The sequence below is a fragment of the Lissotriton vulgaris genome, chromosome 2_1 (genome assembly GCF_964263255.1).
Source record: "Lissotriton vulgaris chromosome 2_1, aLisVul1.2, whole genome shotgun sequence".
NCBI lineage: Eukaryota > Metazoa > Chordata > Amphibia > Caudata > Salamandridae > Lissotriton > Lissotriton vulgaris.
Window position 1 is genome coordinate 1,348,416,518 of NC_141687.1, and position 23,747 is coordinate 1,348,440,264.

General features: G+C 47.4%; 1 protein-coding gene across 1 annotated transcript in view; it reads right to left on the reverse strand.

Moving 5' to 3' along the window:
* The window catches only part of EPB41L5 (erythrocyte membrane protein band 4.1 like 5), a 1,452,967-nt gene that overhangs the window by 1,082,152 nt on the left and 347,068 nt on the right, over positions 1-23,747 (reverse strand). The window contains exon 4 of the mRNA XM_086957110.1: positions 22,996-23,038. Within this exon, the coding sequence (XP_086813236.1) occupies positions 22,996-23,038 (43 nt within the window). The remainder of the gene's footprint in view (positions 1-22,995; positions 23,039-23,747) is intronic.

Genomic DNA, 23,747 nt, shown 5'->3' on the forward strand with positions numbered 1-23,747 from the left:
CTCTGGAGTCTTTTTAATCTCGTAATAGGAGGACCTCTGCTTCTGTACTAGATTGGTGTAATCCGGGTAGAGTGAGAGACGTTTGTTTTCGTATTCTATGACAGATTTCATCCGGGCCTGTCTAAGCAGCGTGTCCCTATCTCGATAGTTGAGAATCCTCACAATCAGGGGCCGTGGTGGTTGGCCCGGTCTCGGCCGGCCGGTAGGGATCCTGTGCGCTCTCTCCACACAGAAGTACGGTGACAGTCCTTCTGCAGCTACATTATCTCGGAACCATTGCTCCATGAATTCCGTCGCGTGGGGCCCCTCACTGCGTTCCGGCAGTCCAATGACGCAGATGTTATTGCGTCGATTGAGTCCTTCCGCATCCTCCACCAGTTCTATAAGAGTTTTTACCTGATGTTGGATTTGTTGGATGGAGTCTGTATGTTCCGCCACCGTCGGGGTGAGGTCCGCCAGCGTCAGTCCTTGGTCTTTGACTTTGTCCGTCAGTTTATCATGGTCAGCTTTAAGCAGTGAGAGATTAGTAGTAAGGGTGCCCATTTGCGTCTCCATCGCAGCCCTAGAATCTCTGATTTCCTTAAGTATCAGATCCAGTTTGTCCCCCTGGTGGTCTTCTGAGAGGGTAGAGGTCAGTGTTAGAGGTGTGGAGCCACCCAGGTTCGCATCAGGAGTAGGCCCCGCAGTTGTCCCATCCTTGCCATCCGCTACCTTTGTACCTTTTTGTACCATGGTGGCTGTCGCAGGGCAGATTCCTATCACCTCCCGTGTCTCTTCTACTCGGACTTCTGTCGCCGCCCTGTAGACTCTCTAATCTTCAATAGGCATGTAGCTTGACGAAGGTCTCGGGTATGGCACTATTGTGCGTGAAGGCGCAGGCCGCACTCACGTCTGTCCACCTCGGTGGGGGCGGCAGGGACCAGTGCACAGGTTGGACAGACAGATTCCGCCGCTACCCAAAAACCAGGGAGGGCGATTTTATATTCTCCGCCCAAGGTAGCAATGGCGGTCTTCTTCGCGCCTTTTGGCGGCAACTGGGCCCGTTCCCGCGTCTTCACTATATTTGACGCCGGCCGGCCGCCTCCTTAGCCCTCCAGCACAGCGCGGTTCTAGGCCGACAGTTCTCTTCCGTCCGTCACCCCCTCCTTACCCAGGGTAATGGCAGTGGTCCTTCACCGTGTCATCAGCCTCAGCCTAGGCCGCCGATCCTGGTACACAGCACAGCAACTGCAGTATCATCGGGGAGGGCGAAGGCAGATGGGGACAGTGCGGCGCCTTCTTCGGTGTCCCCGCGCCTTCCCCAGTCTCCTGGGTCCTCACCCAGGACGTCGGTGCAGTGCAGGTCCGGGGTCCCGCAGACAGAGCACCCTCTCGTGCACCAGCTCTGCTTTCCAGGTGGACCTTTTCAAGCCCCCGAAATCGTGCAGTAAGGGGGCGCGGGGGGGGGCTGGTGATCTTTGTTTTCGCCCCCTCGGCCCTGCTATTAGTCAGGCCGTTCCCCAGGCAGTGGCGTCCAGTCAGTTCTCCGGCATCTCGGCAGGCGGCGTTCCCGCGTCCCGGGCACAGTCCGCACTAGAGTCCCCGGCTCGCAGCGCGGGTCCAGGCCTCAGACCCCTTCCGTCGGCTCGCCGGGCACTCGTGTCACCTAGGGCTTCAAAAACGCCGTCGAGGCGAGCAGGTCACCACAGGAGCAGGATCCGATCGGTGGCACAGGGCGGCCCCCCGAAACGGCGTTCAGGATAAATTTACCCCCGACGGCACCGGAGCTCTAGCAGCCTCCGTCCGCCATGTTGGTTTGCTAGCCTCGCCCCCTCTAGTAATAAATACATATATTTTTATAATATACAACTTGTTTGGTGTCCTTTTATTTGATATTACAGGATTGCATATGGTAAAACAGCTGACTTCACATGCCCTCTTGAGTTTAGCCTGAAGGCTGCTTAGTCCATGCTACCCCTAGGATAGCATGTCTATAAGGTTGACTTTACAACCACCACCACCATAAGGGATTGTTTGGACTGATACAAGGTGCCCACAGAATTGTGGACATCATACATCAGGCCAACTTCTCACACAGTACGATACTTCCAATTCCACCTTTCCTGTCTGGGTGTAATGCAACAGTAACAGTCCCTGCCTGTCCAGCCAAGTGGCCAGCTGGAGGAAAGGCGCTGCTTCTGGTGTTACTGTAAGCAGGGACACAACACTCATGCTGTGCATTCTACATGGCCCACACAGAGGAAAGAATGCTAGCTCTGCCTCTACCCAGGTGACTAGTTCACACTCTTGCACCTGGAACACTGGCACCTGCCAATCAAGGCCAGCACAGGTGAAGAGGAGGCAGAATAAAGGGTGTAGTACTTGCAGACATGCGACTTGGGTTTCTCCCTCAGACCCAGTCAAAAACTACAACCCAAACATGCTAGGTACAACCCCAGATTGTGGCGAATATACCTTCTTCCAGGTACAGTTTTTACTGTGCATTGTAGACTCACTTAGCAAACAGACTTTTTGCAACTAAGCATTTCAGTTCTGTGACCTCTTCTGGGCAGTTCTGCAATTTCCATGCAGGCTGCTCAGCCACGGTTTTATCCAATGAGAAAAAGGAGGTGGGGAAGTCTCCTTTCATGGAACCCCTAAAACAGGAACACAATATATTTTGGCTGTCCCACTCGGTTATCTGTTGACCAGGAAAGGGGGAGGGGGAGATACAGGGAGATTAGAGAGTCTCGCCCACAGCAAAGACCTCTGGAATGTCTAAAACCTCTGTACTCCTGAGGCGGAAAGCCGGGAGCGATACAACAATACTAATAGTGATTTTAAAACTGTTTGTGTATAGAATTTGCTGATTTTAAAAGCACCACTCACTTAGAGATTGCACAGGACCGGTAACAAACTCCTAGCATAGCGGACCTCGCGCTATTATCCAAACGCCCAGACACCCAGCGCCATTACCGGCGTGCCGATAGGCCACGCCCCCTTGGAGGCCACGCCCCCCAGAACAGGTATTGAACACTGCTCTAAAGCGCTGCCTACCAGAACCTCTGTACTCCTGAGGCGGAAAGCCGGGAGCGATACAACAAAACTAATAGTGATTTTAAAACTGTTTGTGTATAGAATTTGCGGATTTTAAAAGCACCACTCACTTAGAGATTGCACAGGACCGGTAACAAACTCCTAGCATAGCGGACCTCGCGCTATTATCCAAACGCCCAGACACCCAGCGCCATTACCGGCGTGCCGATAGGCCACGCCCCCTTGGAGGCCACGCCCCCCCAGAACAGGTATTTAAACACTGCTCTAAAGCGCTGCCTACCAGAACCTCTGTACTCCTGAGGCGGAAAGCCGGGAGCGATACAACAAAACTAATAGTGATTTTAAAACTGTTTGTGTATAGAATTTGCTGATTTTAAAAGCACCACTCACTTAGAGATTGCACAGGACCGGTAACAAACTCCTAGCATAGCGGACCTCGAGCTATTATCCAAACGCCCAGACACCCAGCGCCATTACCGGCGTGCCGATAGGCCACGCCCCCTTGGAGGCCACGCCCCCCCCCGAACAGGTATTTAAACACTGCTCTAAAGCGCTGCCTACCAGAACCTCTGTACTCCTGAGGCGGAAAGCCGGGAGCGATACAACAATACTAATAGTGATTTTAAAACTGTTTGTGTATAGAATTTGCGGATTTTAAAAGCACCACTCACTTAGAGATTGCACAGGACCGGTAACAAACTCCTAGCATAGCGGACCTCGCGCTATTATCCAAACGCCCAGACACCCAGCGCCATTACCGGCGTGCCGATAGGCCACGCCCCCTTGGAGGCCACGCCCCCCCCCAGAACAGGTATTCAAACACTGCTCTAAAGCGCTGCCTACCAGAACCGCTGTACTCCTGAGGCGGAAAGCCGGGAGCGATACAACAATACTAATAGTGATTTTAAAACTGTTTGTATATAGAATTTGCTGATTTTAAAAGCACCACTCACTTAGAGATTGCACAGGACCGGTAACAAACTCCTAGCATAGCGGACCTCGCGCTATTATCCAAACGCCCAGACACCCAGCGCCATTACCGGTGTGCCGATAGGCCACGCCCCCCAGAACAGGTATTTAAACACTGCTCTAAAGCGCTGCCTACCAGAACCTCTGTACTCCTGAGGCGGAAAGCCGGGAGCGATACAACAATACTAATAGTGATTTTAAAACTGTTTGTGTATAGAATTTGCTGATTTTAAAAGCACCACTCACTTAGAGATTGCACAGGACCGGTAACAAACTCCTAGCATAGCGGACCTCGCGCTATTATCCAAACGCCCAGACACCCAGCGCCATTACCGGCGTGCCGATAGGCCACGCCCCCCCAGAACAGGTATTTAAACACTGCTCTAAAGCGCTGCCTACCAGAACCTCTGTACTCCTGAGGCGGAAAGCCGGGAGCGATACAACAATACTAATAGTGATTTTAAAACTGTTTGTGTATAGAATTTGCTGATTTTAAAAGCACCACTCACTTAGAGATTGCACAGGACCGGTAACAAACTCCTAGCATAGCGGACCTCGCGCTATTATCCAAACGCCCAGACACCCAGCGCCATTACCGGTGTGCCGATAGGCCACGCCCCCTTGGAGGCCACGCCCCCCAGAACAGGTATTTAAACACTGCTCTAAAGCGCTGCCTACCAGAACCTCTGTACTCCTGAGGCGGAAAGCCGGGAGCGATACAACAATACTAATAGTGATTTTAAAACTGTTTGTGTATAGAATTTGCTGATTTTAAAAGCACCACTCACTTAGAGATTGCACAGGACCGGTAACAAACTCCTAGCATAGCGGACCTCGCGCTATTATCCAAACGCCCAGACACCCAGCGCCATTACCGGCGTGCCGATAGGCCACGCCCCTTGGAGGCCACGCTCCTCCCCCTCCCTCTCCCCATAAAAATATGTGCTTACACCGTACGCACAGCGGACGGGCGCAGCGGGCGCGCCGTCAGCGCGCCAAAGGCGCGCCAAAGGCAAGCCCGTCTGGGCCCATACGCGCCCAGACGGCCTTAGGCCTAGACACTATGCCCGACTCTCAAAAGCGCATAACCTACACCCAAGATGCGCTTCGAGCATGGAACACGAATAAACATCCGCAGTGTAAGAACATCCTACAAGAAGACACCCCTTTCATGGGCTGCACCCTTTGTAACCCTACAGAGGAAACGGAACATGGCCAAGCACTTCGATTCGGCCTTCTGAATTGCAGGTCTATGGTAAAACACGCGCATGAAATAAACACCCTCTTACAGAACTCTATGCTGGACGCATTGTTTCTGACAGAGACATGGATGACACCTAACAGTGACTTCGACATGGTCAATGCGGTCCCACCAGGCTATCAAATATGCTCTTTGAACAGACCGGTCGGCAGAGGCGGCGGGCTAGCCATACTCTACAAAGACCATATCACCTGCCGAATCGAAAGTGGAACTGTCAAAGACTGTGAAAACTGCAACTTCACCTTCCAGATCTCGCCAAAAATCTCACTCTCAGGACTACTAGTATACCGACCGCCAGGCTCGCTGGGAGAATGCTCTTGCACCTTGATGGATCATATCATACTTAAAACTATTACGGCCTCCAACTTCCTCCACCTTAATCTGCATTTTCTTGACCCCGCGGATAATACCGCAGCTAACCTACTAGCAGATCTCGCATCAGTCGACCTACATCTCCTGAACTCAAAACCTACCCATGAGAAAGGTCAGCTTCTGGACCCGATCTTCACGAATATCAAGAACCTTAAAACCCATGACCCCACCCCCCTCCCATGGACAGACCATTTATTGGTCCCCCTGTACTGGTACCTCCAAACCACCACGGTTCTAAAACAAAAAATTAGGACAAGCGGGAGGCGGTGGCACAAGCTGATACCAGAGGAATGGGAAGCGAAGTTAATAGAATCCACTGCACCTCTCCCCTCGGACCCCAACACGGCGGATAGAGAATTTAACGGTTGGCTCACCCACTCCCTAAACAGTCTTGTCCCACTAACCAGCACCCTTAAACACATCAAAAGGATCAATCCAGCTCCATGGTATACACCCTCCCTGAACGCACTAAGGAAGGAGTGCAAAAAAACTGAACGGATTTGGAGGAAAGATAAGTCTGTGAAGGAGAAAGACGCCTACCAGTTATCCATGACAGCGTACAAATTAGCAATTCGTCAGGCCAAAAGTGACTTCTACGAAGAAAAAATAAAGAATTCTTCCTGCTCATCCAAGGAGACCTTCCTTATCCTTAAAGAGCTCCTCCATGTCCCTGACCCCCCACAAAAACCCATGGAACCCAAAGCAGCAGAAGAAAAATGCGTCAATCTAGCTACCTTCTTTGACGAAAAAATTAAAAAAATCCTTGCCTCCCTTCCCGCTGCTAAATCTGACACCACTGGGAAAATCAATGACCCCCCCCCCCCCCTTACAGAGGAATTCCCCCACGAAACCCGATACACCCCATCTGGAGTCATTCGGCCCGGTCAGTATAGAGGAAGTCACAGCAACATTTGCGTCAATCAAGAGTGGCGCCCCTAGTGACCCAGTACCCATAAGATTTCTTAAAAATATCACCCAGACCATAGTGCCCCAGCTGACCGACCTAATCAACATCTCTTTAGCCCAAGGTGAAGTCTCTTCAAGTTGGAAGGAGGCGGTCGTGAAAGGGCTTCTTAAGAAACCTTCACTAGACCCGAAGGATCTTTCAAATTATAGACCAATCTTGCTCCTCCCCTGGACAGGCAAGGTCGCAGAGAAACTGGTAAATAAAAAGCTGTCCAAATTCCTGGAAACCAACCACCTCCTCAAGAACTCGCAGACGGGTTTCCGGCCTGGTCAGGGCACGGACACCGCTCTCCTCGCAGCAGTGGAGAAGACCAGAGAAATTCTCGATACAGGAGGATCAGTGGCAGTGGTCCTCCTGGATCTGAGCGCGGCCTTCGATACTGTCAGCCACCAGGTCCTATCCCAACGCCTTGAAAACATCGGAGTGAAAGACACAGCGCTGAAATGGCTCGCATCCTTTCTTGACCAACGCTCTTTCAAAGTCTGGGAATGTGAAAGCCGCTCCTCCTCCATCCCCCTCCGGTGTGGTGTGCCACAGGGCTCATCACTAAGCCCCACGTTATTTAACGTGTACATGGCCCCACTGGAGGAGTTGGTCTCTCCATTTGGAGTCACCATCGTCAGCTATGCTGATGATACTCAGCTGGTGGTGACTCTCTCACCCCAAGCTAGAGCCTTCCAATCTCCATGACTGCCTCTCCAATATCCATCAATGGATGAGCGATTCAGCCCTGAAATTGAATGGGTCAAAAACGGAGATTCTTCTCCTAGGGCATAAATCTCGAATCTACCCCCAAACATCTGGCCCGTCTGTATGGGTGAACCCCCTGCCCCTAAGACGGAAGTTAAGAGTCTGGGAGTATGGTTGGAGAAAGATCTCACCTTTAGAACGCAGGCAAGGAAAACGGCCGGCATTTGCTACGGCCTACTAAGATCATGCAGAAAGGCGCTTTTGCTACTCCCTTTCCAGTCCCGACTACTGTTGATCCAAGGCCTAATTATGTCCAGGTTGGACTATAGCAACGCCATTTATTTAGGAGCCCCGGAAACCACCCTCCAAATATTACAGAAAGCCCAGAACGCCGCCACCCGGCTGCTCACGAATACCCCTGCCAGAACATCAGCCAAACCCGCACTGAAAAAACTACACTGGCTGCCGATCAGGGAAAGAGTGACATTCAAGGCCCTTTGCCTGGCGCACAAAGTACTGCACAACGTAGGCCCACCAATTCTTAGCAACAGGATCACACCTTACAGACCTGCTAGAGCGCTTCGATCAGACCATGAAAATCTTATTGTGGTTCCCAGGGTGAGCAAGGCCCGCACAGGAGGCCGCCGCTTTTCAGTCCACACAGCGAAACAATGGAATGCGCTCCCCTTGAAACTTAGATCAGAACCCAGCCTCCTGCGCTTCAGGAGATCTCTCAAAACCCTTCTTTTCCCTTAATTCCACTTCCGCCCCCGTATCTCCATCCATCAGTACCACGAGGTTTAGCGCTGGGATACTCTTGAGTGACTACGCGCTCTATAAGAACCTTAAATTAAATTAAATTAAAATAGACTTTCAATTCACATCATCTACCTCGTATCTCTATTCCTTAATCTTGGCTACTACTGAATATTGTGGCACAAAAATTTTAAGTAATTGTTGCCAGGGCCACAAGCACCACATATCCTCCTGGCACTTCAGATACCCGCTAAGTAAGTTTACACATGTACCATCCATGTACCATACAGAATGGTGACAAACCTGGTGGTAGGGGACTGGCTGACAAATTGAAAATGTTGGAAGACTCAGTTAGACCCCCTTGCTAGCGGGCAACACTTTAAAAAAAAGTTTGCCTTCTAACTAAAAATGGTGTTGCAACAACCACTGTCAAGTCTTACAGTCCAGCAAGGTGACAGTCAAAAAAAGGCCTCAGATTGTATGCATGATCCTCGTAGTAGCAGAGGTGGAGGGTCAAACACTGCATCTCAAAGTAAACTTGAAGTCGGGGTGCACGCTCAGAGACATAAAGCTAACATTTCTCTGGCCCAACAGACGACAATAAGTATATGCTAGCATTTCTCCACAATACGGGCCATAGAGTAATTGCGTGTAAATGGTGCGCTGTTGACCCTAAGGGCTAAGCCCAGATATTAGACCACTGTAGGACTCTGAAGGCACAGATACATCGACGGATGACAGACACTGCACTATATGCGAAGCTTTGAGACTACACAGAGGGCTTGATTTTTAACACTAGCCAAGAAATTGAGTAAATGGGTACATCTGGATCAATCCACATGCTCTTGAACTTGGGAAACTAATCGGCCATTATGGAGATGTCATTCAAGTAAAAGACTGTTAGTATAAGCTTAAATCATCGTAGCAATGAAATTGTGAAGCTCCTTATAGAACAACAAGGCTGTGTAAATGCTTGACAAATTGTTTTTCATGCAGGTTTTTTTTCTAAAACCGGTTTAAAAAAAAAGAAATTAAACAAGTGGTCTAATAAAAAAAATCTCAATTCTTGGAGGTTTAGGTCAATTGTGTTTGAAATGGAATTGAAAATTGGGAAATATACACTCTTCAACAAGCTGTTGAATGTATGAGCACATGGTACTTTTGTTTCTGTTGCTATAAATTTTGTTATTTCCAAATTTTGACTGGAGTGTTTTCTGATGTTAGTGGCAGGACTCCTTCCTGTAGCCACAATAACACATACACAAAGCACACTATGTGCTAAGCCAGTGCTGTGAAAAAAACCAACAGGGAGGAAAACCTTAAAGAGGGAAACCCTACAGAGGCAGATGAAGTTCAAACAGGAGTATCATGACAGAACTACTGGGTTGAAGGGCAAGGAATGAGGAGACTTGCAGATAATTGTTGAATGCAAGGATAATCCAGAGATGTGAATAAAATGTTGAAATATATTATCAGCTGCCCTGTAGTGTACCTTCCCCGGAATTCAGAAGCCTTTTGTGTTAAACTGACAGGAAATGACAACACGAAATACTGGAATTATCTTGGATTGGGACACAGCCATACAAATCTATTGCACCCACCCTCTTGAATTGGGAATGATGCTATAATCCAGTTGAACCTCCGCCTGGTAAATTATGAGACAGAGAAAGGCAACAGAGGATTCCTGAAAACATGTTAATGGCTTCCTAATATAAATAAGCTTTAAACAAAGTTTCCTTTTACAATGTTTCTTGCAGAGGTTAGGAGGAAAAAAGAGACACGCACTTGTAAAACCTGAGCTCCATTATGGCGTACTCGGTGTTCTAGGCATAAGAGTTATACATCTATACATCTCTCAGAGCAATTAATATAATACACAGAAAATCAAAGCGAGCGAAGACAAGAGGAGGCCGGTAAAAGTCACTTTGAGAAAGCCTACTTAATTTTGCAAAAGGGACCATCGGATGTGACCTTTTGAAAAGCCCAATATTCAGTTTTAAATAGTCTCAGCATTTAATGTGAAAGCTGCACATGGCTCAGGGTTTGACCAAAGTTCTTGAAAGCCCAATCATTTCATGCAAAGTTAAACGTGAAAAGACGACACTTCCTAGAACTCTCTCGACAATACAAAAAGACTAATGCACAGCAGGAACTTTTGCACACAACGGGAACATTGCTTACTACAGACAAGTTCATACCAAAACCCATGGCAGCTGCAACAAGCATTGACATAGCCAATAGGTCTCGCCTTTGGGACCTTATAAGTGTTTAGCTATGCAACAGTTGTTGTTGTTGTACCAAGGATATTGTGCTGCATAACTAAATACTTATAAGGCCCCAAAGGCGAGACTTATTGGCTATGCCAATGCTTCTTTATATTTGCACCAATGGCTGCAAGTCTTTAAAAAGGAGAATGTACCTTCAGTACGAGGTTGAAACTGCTGTTGCATGCCAGTGCCCGATAATGTGCTACACAGATCCACATAACACAATATAAAACAACACAACCTGAAAGCAATGGGCTTGGACAAAGTCCAAAATAAACATAACAAAGTATATAGTAGTAAATGTAGCCTGCTACACCTAACGTCGTTTTAAACTATGATACAATCGAGGAAAAAGACAAGGATTGATTTTATAAACTTTTGTCACTCATCCAGGAGCAAGATTTAGTCTAAGATATGCAACCGAATTGTGAAAGCCTCAGATTTCGGTTCACAATCTTTATTCAGGGAGCGGGACAAGACACAGGTGTAGCTCGTGCTCTCGCTTTCTGTCTTCGCCTATCCTTGCTGATGTTACAGCTGTCTCCCAGGAGCCCTATGGGTGTATTTATGTTTCCTGCTGAAGCCAGCATGCTCCCAGCAATGCTGCTCGTGGGAGCTGCAGTGACCTGCACAGCTCCTAAAGGGGCCATGAATATCAATGCATTCAATTACATTTTTAGCCACAGTAAGGGATGGAAATGTAATTGGAGTGAAGTCACTTGCAATGCTGATCGTGGATGGACATTCCCCCGGGCCTGCACCATGTTAGCACCTTGACAGGTTGCACACAAAGAACTACATATCGGTCACTGCAACTCTGGTGAATCAGTGGCGAATATATGCCAGAAGTCGTAAAAAAATGCAAGTGACGCACCCCAAGCTCATATTGCATTTTGATAAAAACTCATTTTTTCCTACCTGTGCCAGAGTAAATGGCTATTCAATTCAAAAGAACCCTGTCCCTAGAACGTCACCAATTGGTATATTTTTTCTTAGAAAGACCAAATGTCAGTTTCTACTGCTGCACCACAGACCAAATTTAATCTTCAGGTGTGCTCACATATAACGTCCAAACTTGTTAAAAAAGGGGGGTAGAGAAGTTCCTTGTGAGATTTCAAATAGACAGTCAGGATGAACACATACACTATGTCTGCACCCACTCTTTTCGCAGTACATCAACAGTCAACAATGCAAAAAAAATGTGTGGAGAACAAAGTGCACCACCTTCAGGGTTACTGGCAGGTACTCACCAGATAGAGCCCCTTTTATCATCATAGGTAGTCATTTTGTTCCAAAATAAATGTGTCCAAAACAACAAGAACAACTGAAAAGTGCGAGGAGTAGCCAAAATTCACTCCTTTGTGACAAAAAAGTGATTAAAATCAACAAACACACCTTACACACAACTTTATTCAGAATTTTTAGGCGTCATCCACCATGACACGTGTTGTGTCCGCAAAGCGCTGTTTGGCACTTCATTTGGTTGCCCTTTTTATTAAGACCAGTCTTGGTTTTTGGTCTAATCTTCAGCACAAACCCTGCGAATTACCAAATAAACACACTAATAGACATTGAAGCTAAATATTTTGCAAGCTGCATATAGTAACACTTAGAACAATAGAGAGAAGACCTAAATGTACTTCCACTCACAAAGACAAGCTTCCAGTGAGGCACTGGACAGTTAAAAACATCATCAAACTCATTTCTAAATTTAAACACTGTTAACTAAAGCAATCCTGTACACTAGCTTTATCAACCTTAAATTGGTCTTTGGCTTTTGTGAGGCCCTGGCGCATAACCGCAGTGAATTGGAACTTACTCAAGTTACTCCCATCCTGGTGTTTGAAAAATGGTCCTTCGCCCGCTGGGCGGGACACCATGTATTTGACCAGACAGCATACTGCGCATACACAGGATTCTGGTTTCTGGAATGCATTGCAGCCGTATAGTCACACCCTTTCCTGCCTTGTCAGTTTTTGATCTTCTCAAGATTATCTCTACCATCTTCCCTAAGGGTCTGATGTCTGTGGCCTGGAGGCACCGTTGGGCCGGATACCACCTGTTCGGTGCTACCAACTCGCTGATGCGGAAAGCGCCAAAAAATGCTGTGGTAAATGCTGCCCTCAAGAGTTAAAGCTCAAAGCTGTCTTCTGTAACCCTTACCAATGCTTCCAGTAGCTGGCCCAGTTTTTGAAAGTCAATGGGGCGTCTGGTGTCCGCCCTTACCCCCTCAGCTCTTTTCCACCCTTTTAATGCTGTCTTGAGGTATAGGGTGTCTGTGGGATCCTCCCCCGTGAAGATCTTGGCAAAGTGGGCATTGGCTGCCAGATGGGCCTGTGCCCACGAGCTCGTTTTCTTGTTATTAAATGCCCACTGTATACATTTCTCCACTGCTGTTTGTGTGCCAGCCCTATTGCCCAGTGACTGTATGCCCCCAAACCTCATTATCGTAGCTACATACTTCCTGTACCTTCTATTTTCCTCGGGGGTAAGTGAGTGATTTATCAGCATGGATAAGTCTATCCCCCCAGGTCCCACAGGTATGCCGGGAAAGGGGTAATTTCCTTGTCCGCCCCTGGTACCAGCTCTCTGAATCGCTTCGCGAAAGGGTGTCCGCCGTGTTCTCTGGCCTAGCACATGTCGAGCCTTCAGCTCCAGATTTCCCTCCAGCTGCAATTTAACCAACTGTCGCATTAGCCTCAGCGTGTCAGGGCACCTTGCTGCGCCTTTGTTAATGGCCTGTACTACCCCTTGTTGTCAGACCAAAGGGTCAGCTTCATGTCCCTCAACTCCTGTTTCCATATTGTCAGAGCCACTATTATTGGGAAAAGCTCTAAAAATGTGATATTACTGGTGGTGCCCCGCCTGTGCCACTTTTCAGACCACTGGCTCGCGCACCACGGCTTCCCAAGGATGGCACCGAAGCCCAAGCTCCCGCCGCATCCGTAAAAAGGGCTATCTGTCTGGCTGTCACCCAACCCTCTCTCCATATCAAGATGCCATTAAAATTTTTGAGGAACTCATCCCACATGAGTAGGTCCTGTTTAACCCCAGCTCCTAGGCGGATGTGGTGGTGTTTGTGGGTGATGCCCGATGTGAGCTGTGTCAAGCGTCTGGTAAAAACTCTCCCCGCGGGAATTACTCTAGCAGCGAAATTGAGTTTCCCCATCAGACCCTGTAATTCGCGGAGTGTGGCCTTGCTCCAGGCACACAATTTCCTGACCTCCTCCCTGAAATCCTTCACCTTGTCCCCGGGCAGCCTGGCTGTCCCAGCCATGGAGTCCAGCTCTATGCCCAAGAACGCAAGTCTCGTGGTTGGGCCCATCGTTTTCTCGGATGCTATGGGGACCCCTAATGTCCCGGCCAGCTCTTCAAAAGCCGCCAGTGTGTTCCCACAGGTGGAGGACCCTGCGGGGCCTGTAAACATAAAATCATTCAAGTAATGCAGTTTCCCACCCCCCGGATGTCTGTCGTGCAAAGCCCATTCCAGAAAGGTGGCAATCTGTTCAAAATATGCGCACGATATGGCGCAACCCATGGGCATTGCTTTGTCGATAAACAGGTCCCCTTCCCACTGAAAACCCAACAGGTGAAAACTGGAGGGGTGGACAGGTAGGAGGCGAAAAGCGGATTCAATGTCTGCCTTGGCCATTAGTGCCCCCCTTCCTGCTGCCTTTACCAGGTCAATTGCGTCATCCACAGATGCGTAGCCCACTGAGCAAGCCTCAGGGGGGATCCCATCATTCACAGAGGTCCCTTCAGGGAATGAGAGGTGGTGTATGAGTCTAAATTGGCCCTGTTCCTTCTTGGGGACCACACCCAAAGGGGAGACAACTACGCCCTTGTGCAACTGTGATGGAAGAGGGCCCTCAATTCTGCCCAATGATTTTTCTTTTGCCAATTTGGCGCGCACCACTTTGGGGTGTTGCATTGCAGATTTTAAATTATTGGCCCCCTCTAGTGGCAAAGAGCCCATGAATGTAATCACAAAACGTTCCTCAAAGCCTCTTACTAGGACCGCGACGTCTGTTCTGTTAGGATACTTGTTAGCTAGTCTGCGCAGCTGGTGTGTGTCAATTGGGGATCTGGCCAGCCGGCAATCTTGGATGTCCCTCAGGTCCCCCCCGCCTGTTATCCTGGAACTAGTGTTTTTTATTCTTGTCTTTTGTCACTTTTTGACTCGCGCTTGTTCCTACATGCCACTGCTGGGTGCCTTCCACCGCAGCTTGAGCCTGTGTGCTGAAATTTACATGCGGAGCCCCACAAGCAGTCCCCGGCCTCATATTTCCAGCAGATGGCGGTGGCTCCATTGGGGGACAGGAGTTTCCCTGCGCTATGTTTCGCCCTGTGGAATGTCCTGCCCATCCCCTTGTGATAGGAGCTCCGAAAGGACTGGTCGCTTTTTCCTGTCCAAGCTTTTACTTCCTTTGCCACTAGCATCTTATGTATAAAACCAGAGACATCCTCCTCATTCCACTCCATCTCAGGGTGTCTCTGCATCTTAAGCCAGAAGCCCTGGTCATACTCCAGCCATGCATCCCCGGGAAACTACCTCTGTGCCCAATGGATATTAGCCTCAGCCATAAATCTGAAGCGCAGAACGGGAATCTTTCTACTATAATGCATGCCATAATTCTGAATGCATCCAGCCAATTGTCAAAGTTCCATTCCTTCCTAGCGCTGCACCTTTCCCTTCTGTCCTCGTCCTTTTTATCGCAAGTTGTGAGGTCCAGTCCCTCAAGCTGGATCTCGAGCAGGGAGAAAATATCTATAAATTCTTTGCGCCATATCCTCTCTTTGACTGCCAGGGGGATAAGGCAAGCTAGGCCGGTGGCCCTTGTGGTTAAAGACGCCAGGCCGGTGGATGGCCTGGTGTAAGGGTCAGTAACTGGACCCTCAAATGCTGTGGTCCCTGCCGTACTATTGTACCCACATGCTGCAACTGGAGAAACCTGTTCACCTTGGGCTGCTTGCCCCACGTGTCTCTGCACTCTCACCCGTCGTGCCCAGCCTGGGTCAAGCAAGTGCCATGGCAGACCTGATGTCTCCTCCGCGCGCTGCTCCTCTGACCTCGCTGCCCCCTGCCCTGCACCATTAAGTCAAGTAGGGGCCAAAGATTTAAGACATTCTTTTACAATGCTGATAATATGCTCACCATTCGCCATACTGCTGGTAGCCTCGCTGTGGTCCCTGCCCTCGGTGGTAAGCCCCCGCTTGGCCGTTCTCTCCTCTGGGGCTTCTTCATGGGGGCTTTCTTCTGCGGTGTGATCTTGCGCTTTTTGGGTGAAGAAGGGCCGGCCTCGTCCTCCCTTCGAGCTTCTGGGCCGTCAACCCCTGCCTGCTCCAAGTGCAGCTGCAGCCACTAGTTGGCGTGCACTGCTGATACCTCACGGATCCACCTGAGCAGCTCCGCGACCTCCTCTTGCTGACCCTCGGCCATGACTCTTGGCGGGGTGCTGCCGCCTTTGGATGCACCAAGCGAGAATAAAATCGACTCCTTTTTGCTCTTGAGCTGCTTTGGGCACGGGTGTTGGGCCCCGGTGTCCCTCTTGGCCTACTGCTCAACCAACAGCTGATCGCGGCGCCTGGCGCAGCTCCTAGCCGCGCGGGACTGGCCGGAGAAAAATGCTTGCCTCTGTGCCAGTCCTCGCAGCTGTTATCTAGACGGTAACTGCCTTGGTTACAGCCGCTACTTTGTTAACCGGAGGTTACTGCGGCTGTGCGCTGGTTCCTGACGAGGGCTCTCCGTCGCTCGTGATGCCACCGGAGTGTTATTTCCGGCCGAGAGGCTCTCCGCCGCCACTCCCGGTCGGATGCCGCCCTACTCGACGTTCGCCCTTGCCGCTGGCTCTCCGCTGGTCGCAGCTGACCAGGGGAAGCACCAGATCTGGCTGAGGTCTCTCCACCGCTCTCCGATACCTCTCGCCTCCTGGCCACCACACTGCAGAGGGCTCTACGCCGCTCACGATGCTCGTACTCGCCTTGGCCTCGCCGCTGTAGGTGTGGTGGGCACTCTGCTGTCCCCTGAGCTGAGCCTCAAAAAGCGCGGGAAGGTCCGTGCTGCACTCACCGGCACCGTGGGTAGCTCTGGCATCTTCTTAGTTTACCGCGTTCTTGACTGTTCAGTCCGTCATCCTCACTCCGATCGCCTCACCCGACAGTGGTCTAGTCGTGGAGATGCAGGGAGAGACCGTTCAGTCCACCTCAGAGGGGTCCGCCGGCGCACACCGTTGATCTTGAAATACAGCGATGATCCACAAGATTCCTCCTCCGCTGGTCCCACCGACAGCGCTTCGCCTCGTAGCTGCTCCGGGTTCTGCAGAACAATCATCGATGCGCCGCTCTCCCTGCTCCACGAAGTTAGGAGCTACCTGGGCAAGCGGCGACTTATATTCCCAATTCTCCTACCTTGGGGCTCAGGTGGCGCCCCCTGATTGGGGGGTTCATACCTAGCGCCTCCTGCCAATTGGTCACCTTTTTGGCACCATCGGGCGCTCTCCTTTTTGGCGGGGTGGTATCCCCTTCTTTTGATTTAGGGCGCTTTAAAGGGCCCAGAACCGGTTTTGCCACTGGGGGCACGGCGGGGCTTTTGGCGCCGGCCTCTACAATAGCAGCCGCTCTCATTTAAGAGGGCCCCTAAAATCTGCACCGTAAGGCTTCATTTACCGATCTACCTGCAAATAAGCCATTTGTAGGGAAACAGGGAATGGTAAAGAGTACATGCCTTTCCAGGTAAGGTGTGCTTGCCTAGTTTTCATGCGTGCTGATTCGGAGGCAAACATTTCCTAATTTTTTCTTGTGTGCTGGTAGAAACCCAGTCCTCCTCGATAAATTGTTCACATGTACCTGAGTGGGCAGCAAGACAGGATTGTTTATACTAGTCTGCGCCCCCCTCCTTTTGTTATTGAATTTCTACAAGCTGTGATGCTAACAGCTCATTAACTTTGATCTGGATATTAGTGCTATGCATTGTCTTGCAACCATAAAAAACACCATTTCTTTATGCCCTCATTGATCTACAGCTGAAAAAGAAAATCAACCCATGGATTAGCATTGCTCGGTTTGTTGTAAGTGTATTTAGGGTGTTGTTTCTGGTACAGAGTGTGTATGTGTATTGTTCTGTTCCCTTTACACTGGTCTCTCTTTTGTGTGTCTGTAGTTGCTCACGCGGGAAGAAAATACAGACACCTAGACCAGACCTAGGAAGCAAGCAATCCCGGCAGTGCCTTTTGTTATTTTGTCCCCTTCACTTTTTTCCCCGGGGTGCGGCTTTCCATAGTTGCGTCCACCACACTGCGGCGAGTTGCGTTCTGGGGAATCTGGAGGCTTCTCTGCAGGCTGTGGTCCCCGCTGGCTGCTAAGAAGAGGTTAGTGGCTTGTATTTCTATCTCGGGCTACTGACAATCCTGACAACCTGTGCCAAGTTTTGGTTTTAGCTTTTGGGCCAGCAGGTTCGCAAGTTAGCTGGTTGCTTAAAAGCAATGGGTACTATCTTACTCGAAATGTATCTGTGATGTATGCTTTGGGGTTTGCCAGTATGTACCACTAAACTAAATAAAATCGGTCTTAAAAAAAAATAAAAAAAGAAAGCCACTGGCCATGTATGGTAGCCTGGTCTATGAAATCGATTAAGGATGCCTGTACAAGAATAATAATTCAATTTAAAGAGCGCCTGGTTACACCCAACGGTGTGTCCCGCGCTGGTAACCATTCTCCCGTAGCAAGCAGGAAATAAAGAAGCCTAGATACCAAACAAACAGAGTAGAGATGCAAATGAGAGACTCAAGGATGAAAAAGCCAAGTTTTTAATTTTTTACGGAAGGCGATCTCCGAGGGTGCAGCTTGCAAGGAGAGCTGTAAGGAGTTCCACTTTTTGGCTGCAAGTAGCCAAAAGAGCGCGCTCCCATTCTGGCCCTTTGAACTTTGGGGATCTTGAACAGATGAGCTCCAGCAGACTTCAATATAGCGGGCACGGTGACAAGACATTACCATATATTATGAAGATAACTAGGGCCTTTTCAATGCAAAATTTTGTGACAATATCATACAGCTTTGTAGAAGATTATTTTTTATACTGGCAAACAGTGGAGGGCGTCCAAAGCGCTGGCAGAAGAGGCTCTTCTGGGGAGATTGAGAACAAGACGTGCAGCCGCACTTTGAATGCGTTGCAGTTTCCTCAGACATTTGTTTCGCTGCTCCTAAGTAAAGGGATGTTTCTGTAGTCCAACTAAGATGTGACATGAACTAAAGTTTTTCCTCACCGATAGAGGAAGTAACGCTGAGATTTTTCTTAGGACTTAGAGGGTTCCAAAGCATTTTCCAACACCCTTTTTGATATGGGTCTCGAAGGAGAGTTTGGGGTCAAACCAAACTCCCAAGAATTTTTTGTTTCCTCCTTAAGGGATCGGGTTAGGCCCTCCATGCGGAGGACCAAATAGAAGGGGCCTTCCCCACAATCAATGCTTCAGATTTACTGCTGTTTAGTTTAAGGCAGTCATTAGTCCACCAGGTGGCTAGCTCGCTTAAGAAGGAAGAAAACTAATTGGCTGCTTCCTTCCGAGTTTTGAAATGAGGTGAATATTAGTTTTGTATCATGCACGTAGGAAACAATGGTGACTTTATATTTTTCAACAATCCCTGCCAAGGGTCCAATGCATAGATTGAAAAGAGTAGGGCTCAGTATTGAGCCCTGTGGGACCACTTGTGAAAGAGGGATGTTTTGGAAATATGCAGGTGCTGCGCAACTTGGAACCTGCAAGCATGAAGAAAGAAGGTCAGCCAGCACAGAGCTGGACCCACGATCCCACAGATCTTTAATCGCCCAAGGAGCACGTTATGGGAGACAATGTCAAAGGCTGCACTGAGGTCCAACAGGACTGGTGCAGCCGTCAGGCCATCATTGGCGCAATTACGCAAGGTCTCAGTTGCGAGGAGCAACACAGAAAAGGCCACCAGATGGTGATCCAACCAAGGGACTGCAATCAGGGTCCTAACTTCAATCTCACGACAGTTGAAGATCAAAGGGCCTAATATATGTTCAAACTAATGTGCAGGAAGATTGGTTTTCAGATTTAACTTCGTGGTAGTTAGTTTCTGACATAAGGACTGCGCTTCCACGTACGTGTTGGGAGTCAAAATTTGTGTTAAGATCACCTAAAAAAAATCTCAAATTGTTGGGGCGCAAAGCTCATTGAACCACATTTTCCATGAGGCTCAATATGAAGTTGGCCGCCGGACCAGGAGGTCGATAGATAAAAAAAAAACGGCTATTGCATAGTAGTCCACAGCAATACTGAAGGAGATTGCTTCACAGTTATCAATATTAGCTGTTTTAACAGTACATTTAAGGGAGAGCTTATGAATAATCGCTATACCTTTGCCTCGCTTTATTGGGCGGTCATACCTTACAATGCCATAATCTTGGGGTAGAGCTTCTAGAATCTCAGGGGTTGAGGACTCATTCAGCCAAGTTTCAGTAAGAAACAAGGCATCAGATTGTTTGTCGACAAGACATTCATAGATTTCACATTTATGTTTACTTAGTGACATGCAGTTGTTGAGTAGGAACTTTAGTATAAGCTTACTAGTAAATGATTTCTTAGGCAGAGTCTGATTGAACGAGCAGTGGGTGCCTAAGAGCTGGTTTGTCCCAACAATTAATGTATGGTGGCAAGCTTACGGAGTCATCTGCGCTAGCTTCTTTAGTTGTTCAGCCAGTATCTAAGAGGCTGACTGCTGGTGAAACTGGCAGGGGTTCTGGCCCCTGGCCCGGCACAGACGGGCTTGCCTTTGGCGCGCCTGCGGAGCTTCCACGTCTATAGAGAAATATACCACCTCCAGGGCCGTGGCCAAAACAAGCCAATCTCAAGGCAGCGGGGCATGAAGCGAGACTACTCACCACGCCCTACAGGTGAGATCGCAGGCAGAGTGCGAGATGCAGCAGGTAAAGTATGTGGAGTGGAGCCAGGCAACTCCAGCACCGAGGTGCTACAAGGAAAACAAATACTAAACTAAGAGAATACTGTTTATGTTCTGCTTTTAAAGTAGAGATTGCAGATTTTGCACACTTATGCTTTGTATTAATTTTTTACCCTGCATATTTAACACATGGCTGCTGGCCATTTCCCCCCCCCTGTGCTGGAAAATGCCATTTTAGTGGCACCATGACGAGCTCAGCTCGTCATCAGCACACGACACCCGTGGGTGATGACGAGCTGAGCTCGTCATCAGCATCGAAAGGGTTAAAAGAAAGATAAAAAAATTGATTGTGCTCTACTGCAATGATCATACTGTGCATCAATGTTCCATTCTGATGTTTCTTAATATTTCATTGATATCCATTCCATTTTATACGTTTTTTTATTTTATGTATTGAATTCATTTTAGTGACTATTTGCAATTATGAAATGTTATATTCTTGTGAGATCAAAATTTGCACCCTGTTTCCTTTTGTCTATTATAAGATAGTGACCGGGACTCAAATCTTGCCAACCTTTATCAAGATGTTGCATGTTATTCCTTACTACAACATTTTACTACAGATATCCTGCTTTCCTTTGATGTGTGAGTCCTGCATATATACCTGAAGGGCATTTGAGGGGCAAAAAAGAGGTTCTGTTTAAAAAACATAATGATTGCAGCTCCTTTGCCAGTTAACCTTTCCTTCCGTTCAACATACAATCAAGAATGTCACATTCTTAATATTTCATTTTCATTTAATAAAATACTACATTTACTCTGTTTGTCCCCAGAGAGGTTTTAAACTTTATTCCCATTTGAAGTGTTTAGAAAGTCACTGTGCGTGTGTACTGGTAACCCGGTGAGTTATGATTTAAAAAAAAATCTCCCAAAAAAAAATTAACTGTGCGAGGATGATCACCATTAACACTAAATTTAACAGGTACTATAGCTTGTATGGTTGGTTGCCGATACTGTGAAACAAAAGAAATCATGTATTTGTAGACCATACTTCATGACTAGACACCATTAAAGATTAGATTAGAGTTGCCCTTATATTTGCGTTAATTAGGCTATATTAGCCATTCTGTAATTGTAAAGACACCCCTAAAACGCCAATAACTTCATAACATGATTTATGATTGCTGCACTAATCAATGTTTATTTAGAAAATCTTCGAGATGCCTTGTCAGAGCTAATTGGGATATTTCCTGAGCACCGTTAGGATCAGCCACTTTCTAAGGCATAACCCAGGTAAAAAAAATGTAAACCAAGCCTAATTACTTTTCTATGCACCCAACAGCAGAATAATACTAACCGTTTACAGTTCATGTATCCACTCAATCTTAGACTCCCTTCTCAAGCTAAATAACCATTTGGGCTTCCTCTGGGATTAGAAAACGCGACAGGGCACACAACATATGTCACACATTCATTACCAGGCATCTGACGTCAGAAGGGGATGGACAGGGCACTAGAGAGTCAATTCCACCAAAGAGGAAAACAAATGCATAACTAAATAAACAACTAAATAAATTAATAAAAAAGGACTACAAGAAATAACTCTGAATCCAATATCTAGATAGCAGAATGATGTATAGAATGTGATTTCAGAATATATTCAAGTCAAAATCTGCTTGGTCACACAATAAATGTTGTATGTGCATTAGGCAGTGTATTTTTTTGGGGTGGGCTGACTGCCTTTGGTTTAGTTCAGCGCTATGATGCCGTCTTTGAGGTAAGTAGGGTCTACAAATCTAAACAAAAATCTGCTTCTAGTGAAAGCTACCAGCCTATCACAAATTCAATCAGAGTATTAGAGAATGCTGGCTCTTGGTAAGAAGTAGGCGGGGCGGGAGATAAAGGTAATGTTAATTCCTGAAGGATTTGCAAAACATCAATAAATGTAACAGTTGTGGGCAAAAGGTTCCTGGAAAAAAGAGTGGGGAACACTCTAGTAAGAAACTAGTTACTGAGCTGTAGTAATAGTTTTACAGATTGACGCTGTTCTACATTCACATTTTGAGTTTTATTACACCATTTAGTGGTTGGGTTGATAAAGTTCTTAAAAAAAGAAGAATAATAAGCAAGCACATTTTTACCTTTGTGCATGAACCATGGGGAAGGCGTGACTTACTGGGACAACGTTGACCATAACCTAATAATGCCCTCGTATGTGATCATCTTCGGATCCCTTGTTCTGCTAGAAAACATTTTGGCTCATATGTGTTTTTGCCATGGTCATTAAAGAATTTGTGGTGTAAAGCAAACAATTATAAGTTTTATAGCTTCCTAAACAGGAATTCTTCAATTTGATTATATTTGTCAGTAAACTGCTGTTCACTTGCAACAAATGGCTGCCCAATTACAGAACACCTTTGATAAGGCATGTAGGACAACCTAAAGATGGGTGCATTGTAATGTGTCTAAAATGTATATGCAACTCAAGCCCTCACTTGGATGCAAACTTTCATATAATGCATATAAGTCAGTATATAGGTACTTAAAAGATAGTGAATCGCTTCACCAACCTCTATGCTCCCCAGTATCCTCCCTACATACTCTACACATTTTACAATCAAAAGGCACAGTGAATTCATGGACATCAGCCCTTGAACTTTTGTGACTGGAGGATTTATTAAACATATCAATAAATGTTAACAGTTGTGGGCAAGAGGTTCATGCCACAAAGAATGGGGAATACTTAGAACAAGACTTACTTTTTACTTGTTTTTTGATACTTTTGGTGCTGTCCAGCCAATGCTGAAAGAAGCAAAAATAGAAATGGTTATTTCAACATGAGTAGGAACAAAGAAAATAAAGCAAGACAGTTTTTGAAGTATTGCACTGGTTTATGAAACACAGAAAGCTATAACTCAACATTTCATATTTAGGAACCCAAATGTCATGCAAAACCACACTCTAAGTATTGAATCTTAATTAAAAAAAAGTGTAAACCGCATTCCAGGTGCAAAAGCACTTACATTAGTTACTGCCCATCTTAGAAACTGTTTTATTATAATACTATATTAGTTGAGATAGAATATGGAATATTTCGGTCTGAGTTGTACAGAATCTTCTTTTGCAGTTGGACATTTAAGCTTGCTAGGGTTGGATCTACTTGAAAATAAAACTGCTTTTTATCATCACATCGTTTTGAGAAGATGCGTCCATTTACTGGTGACTAGCATGGGTTATGACGCCTGTAAGAAAGTGCCCTCTTTTTGCATGGTTGCCCCCAATTTTTGCCAAAATGTTGATGTACTTTGACTGATTGTGCCCTGAGTTCCTGCCAACTAGGTACCCAGGGCTAATGTTCTTTCCCTAAAACTGCATTGATACAACACACAATTGGCACTCTGTCCGCATGTAAGTCCCTTGTAAATGGTACCATAGGTACCAAGGGCACTGTGGCCAGAGAAGGCCTCTAAAGGCTGCAGCACTCATTGTGCCACCCTTAGAGGCCTTTACA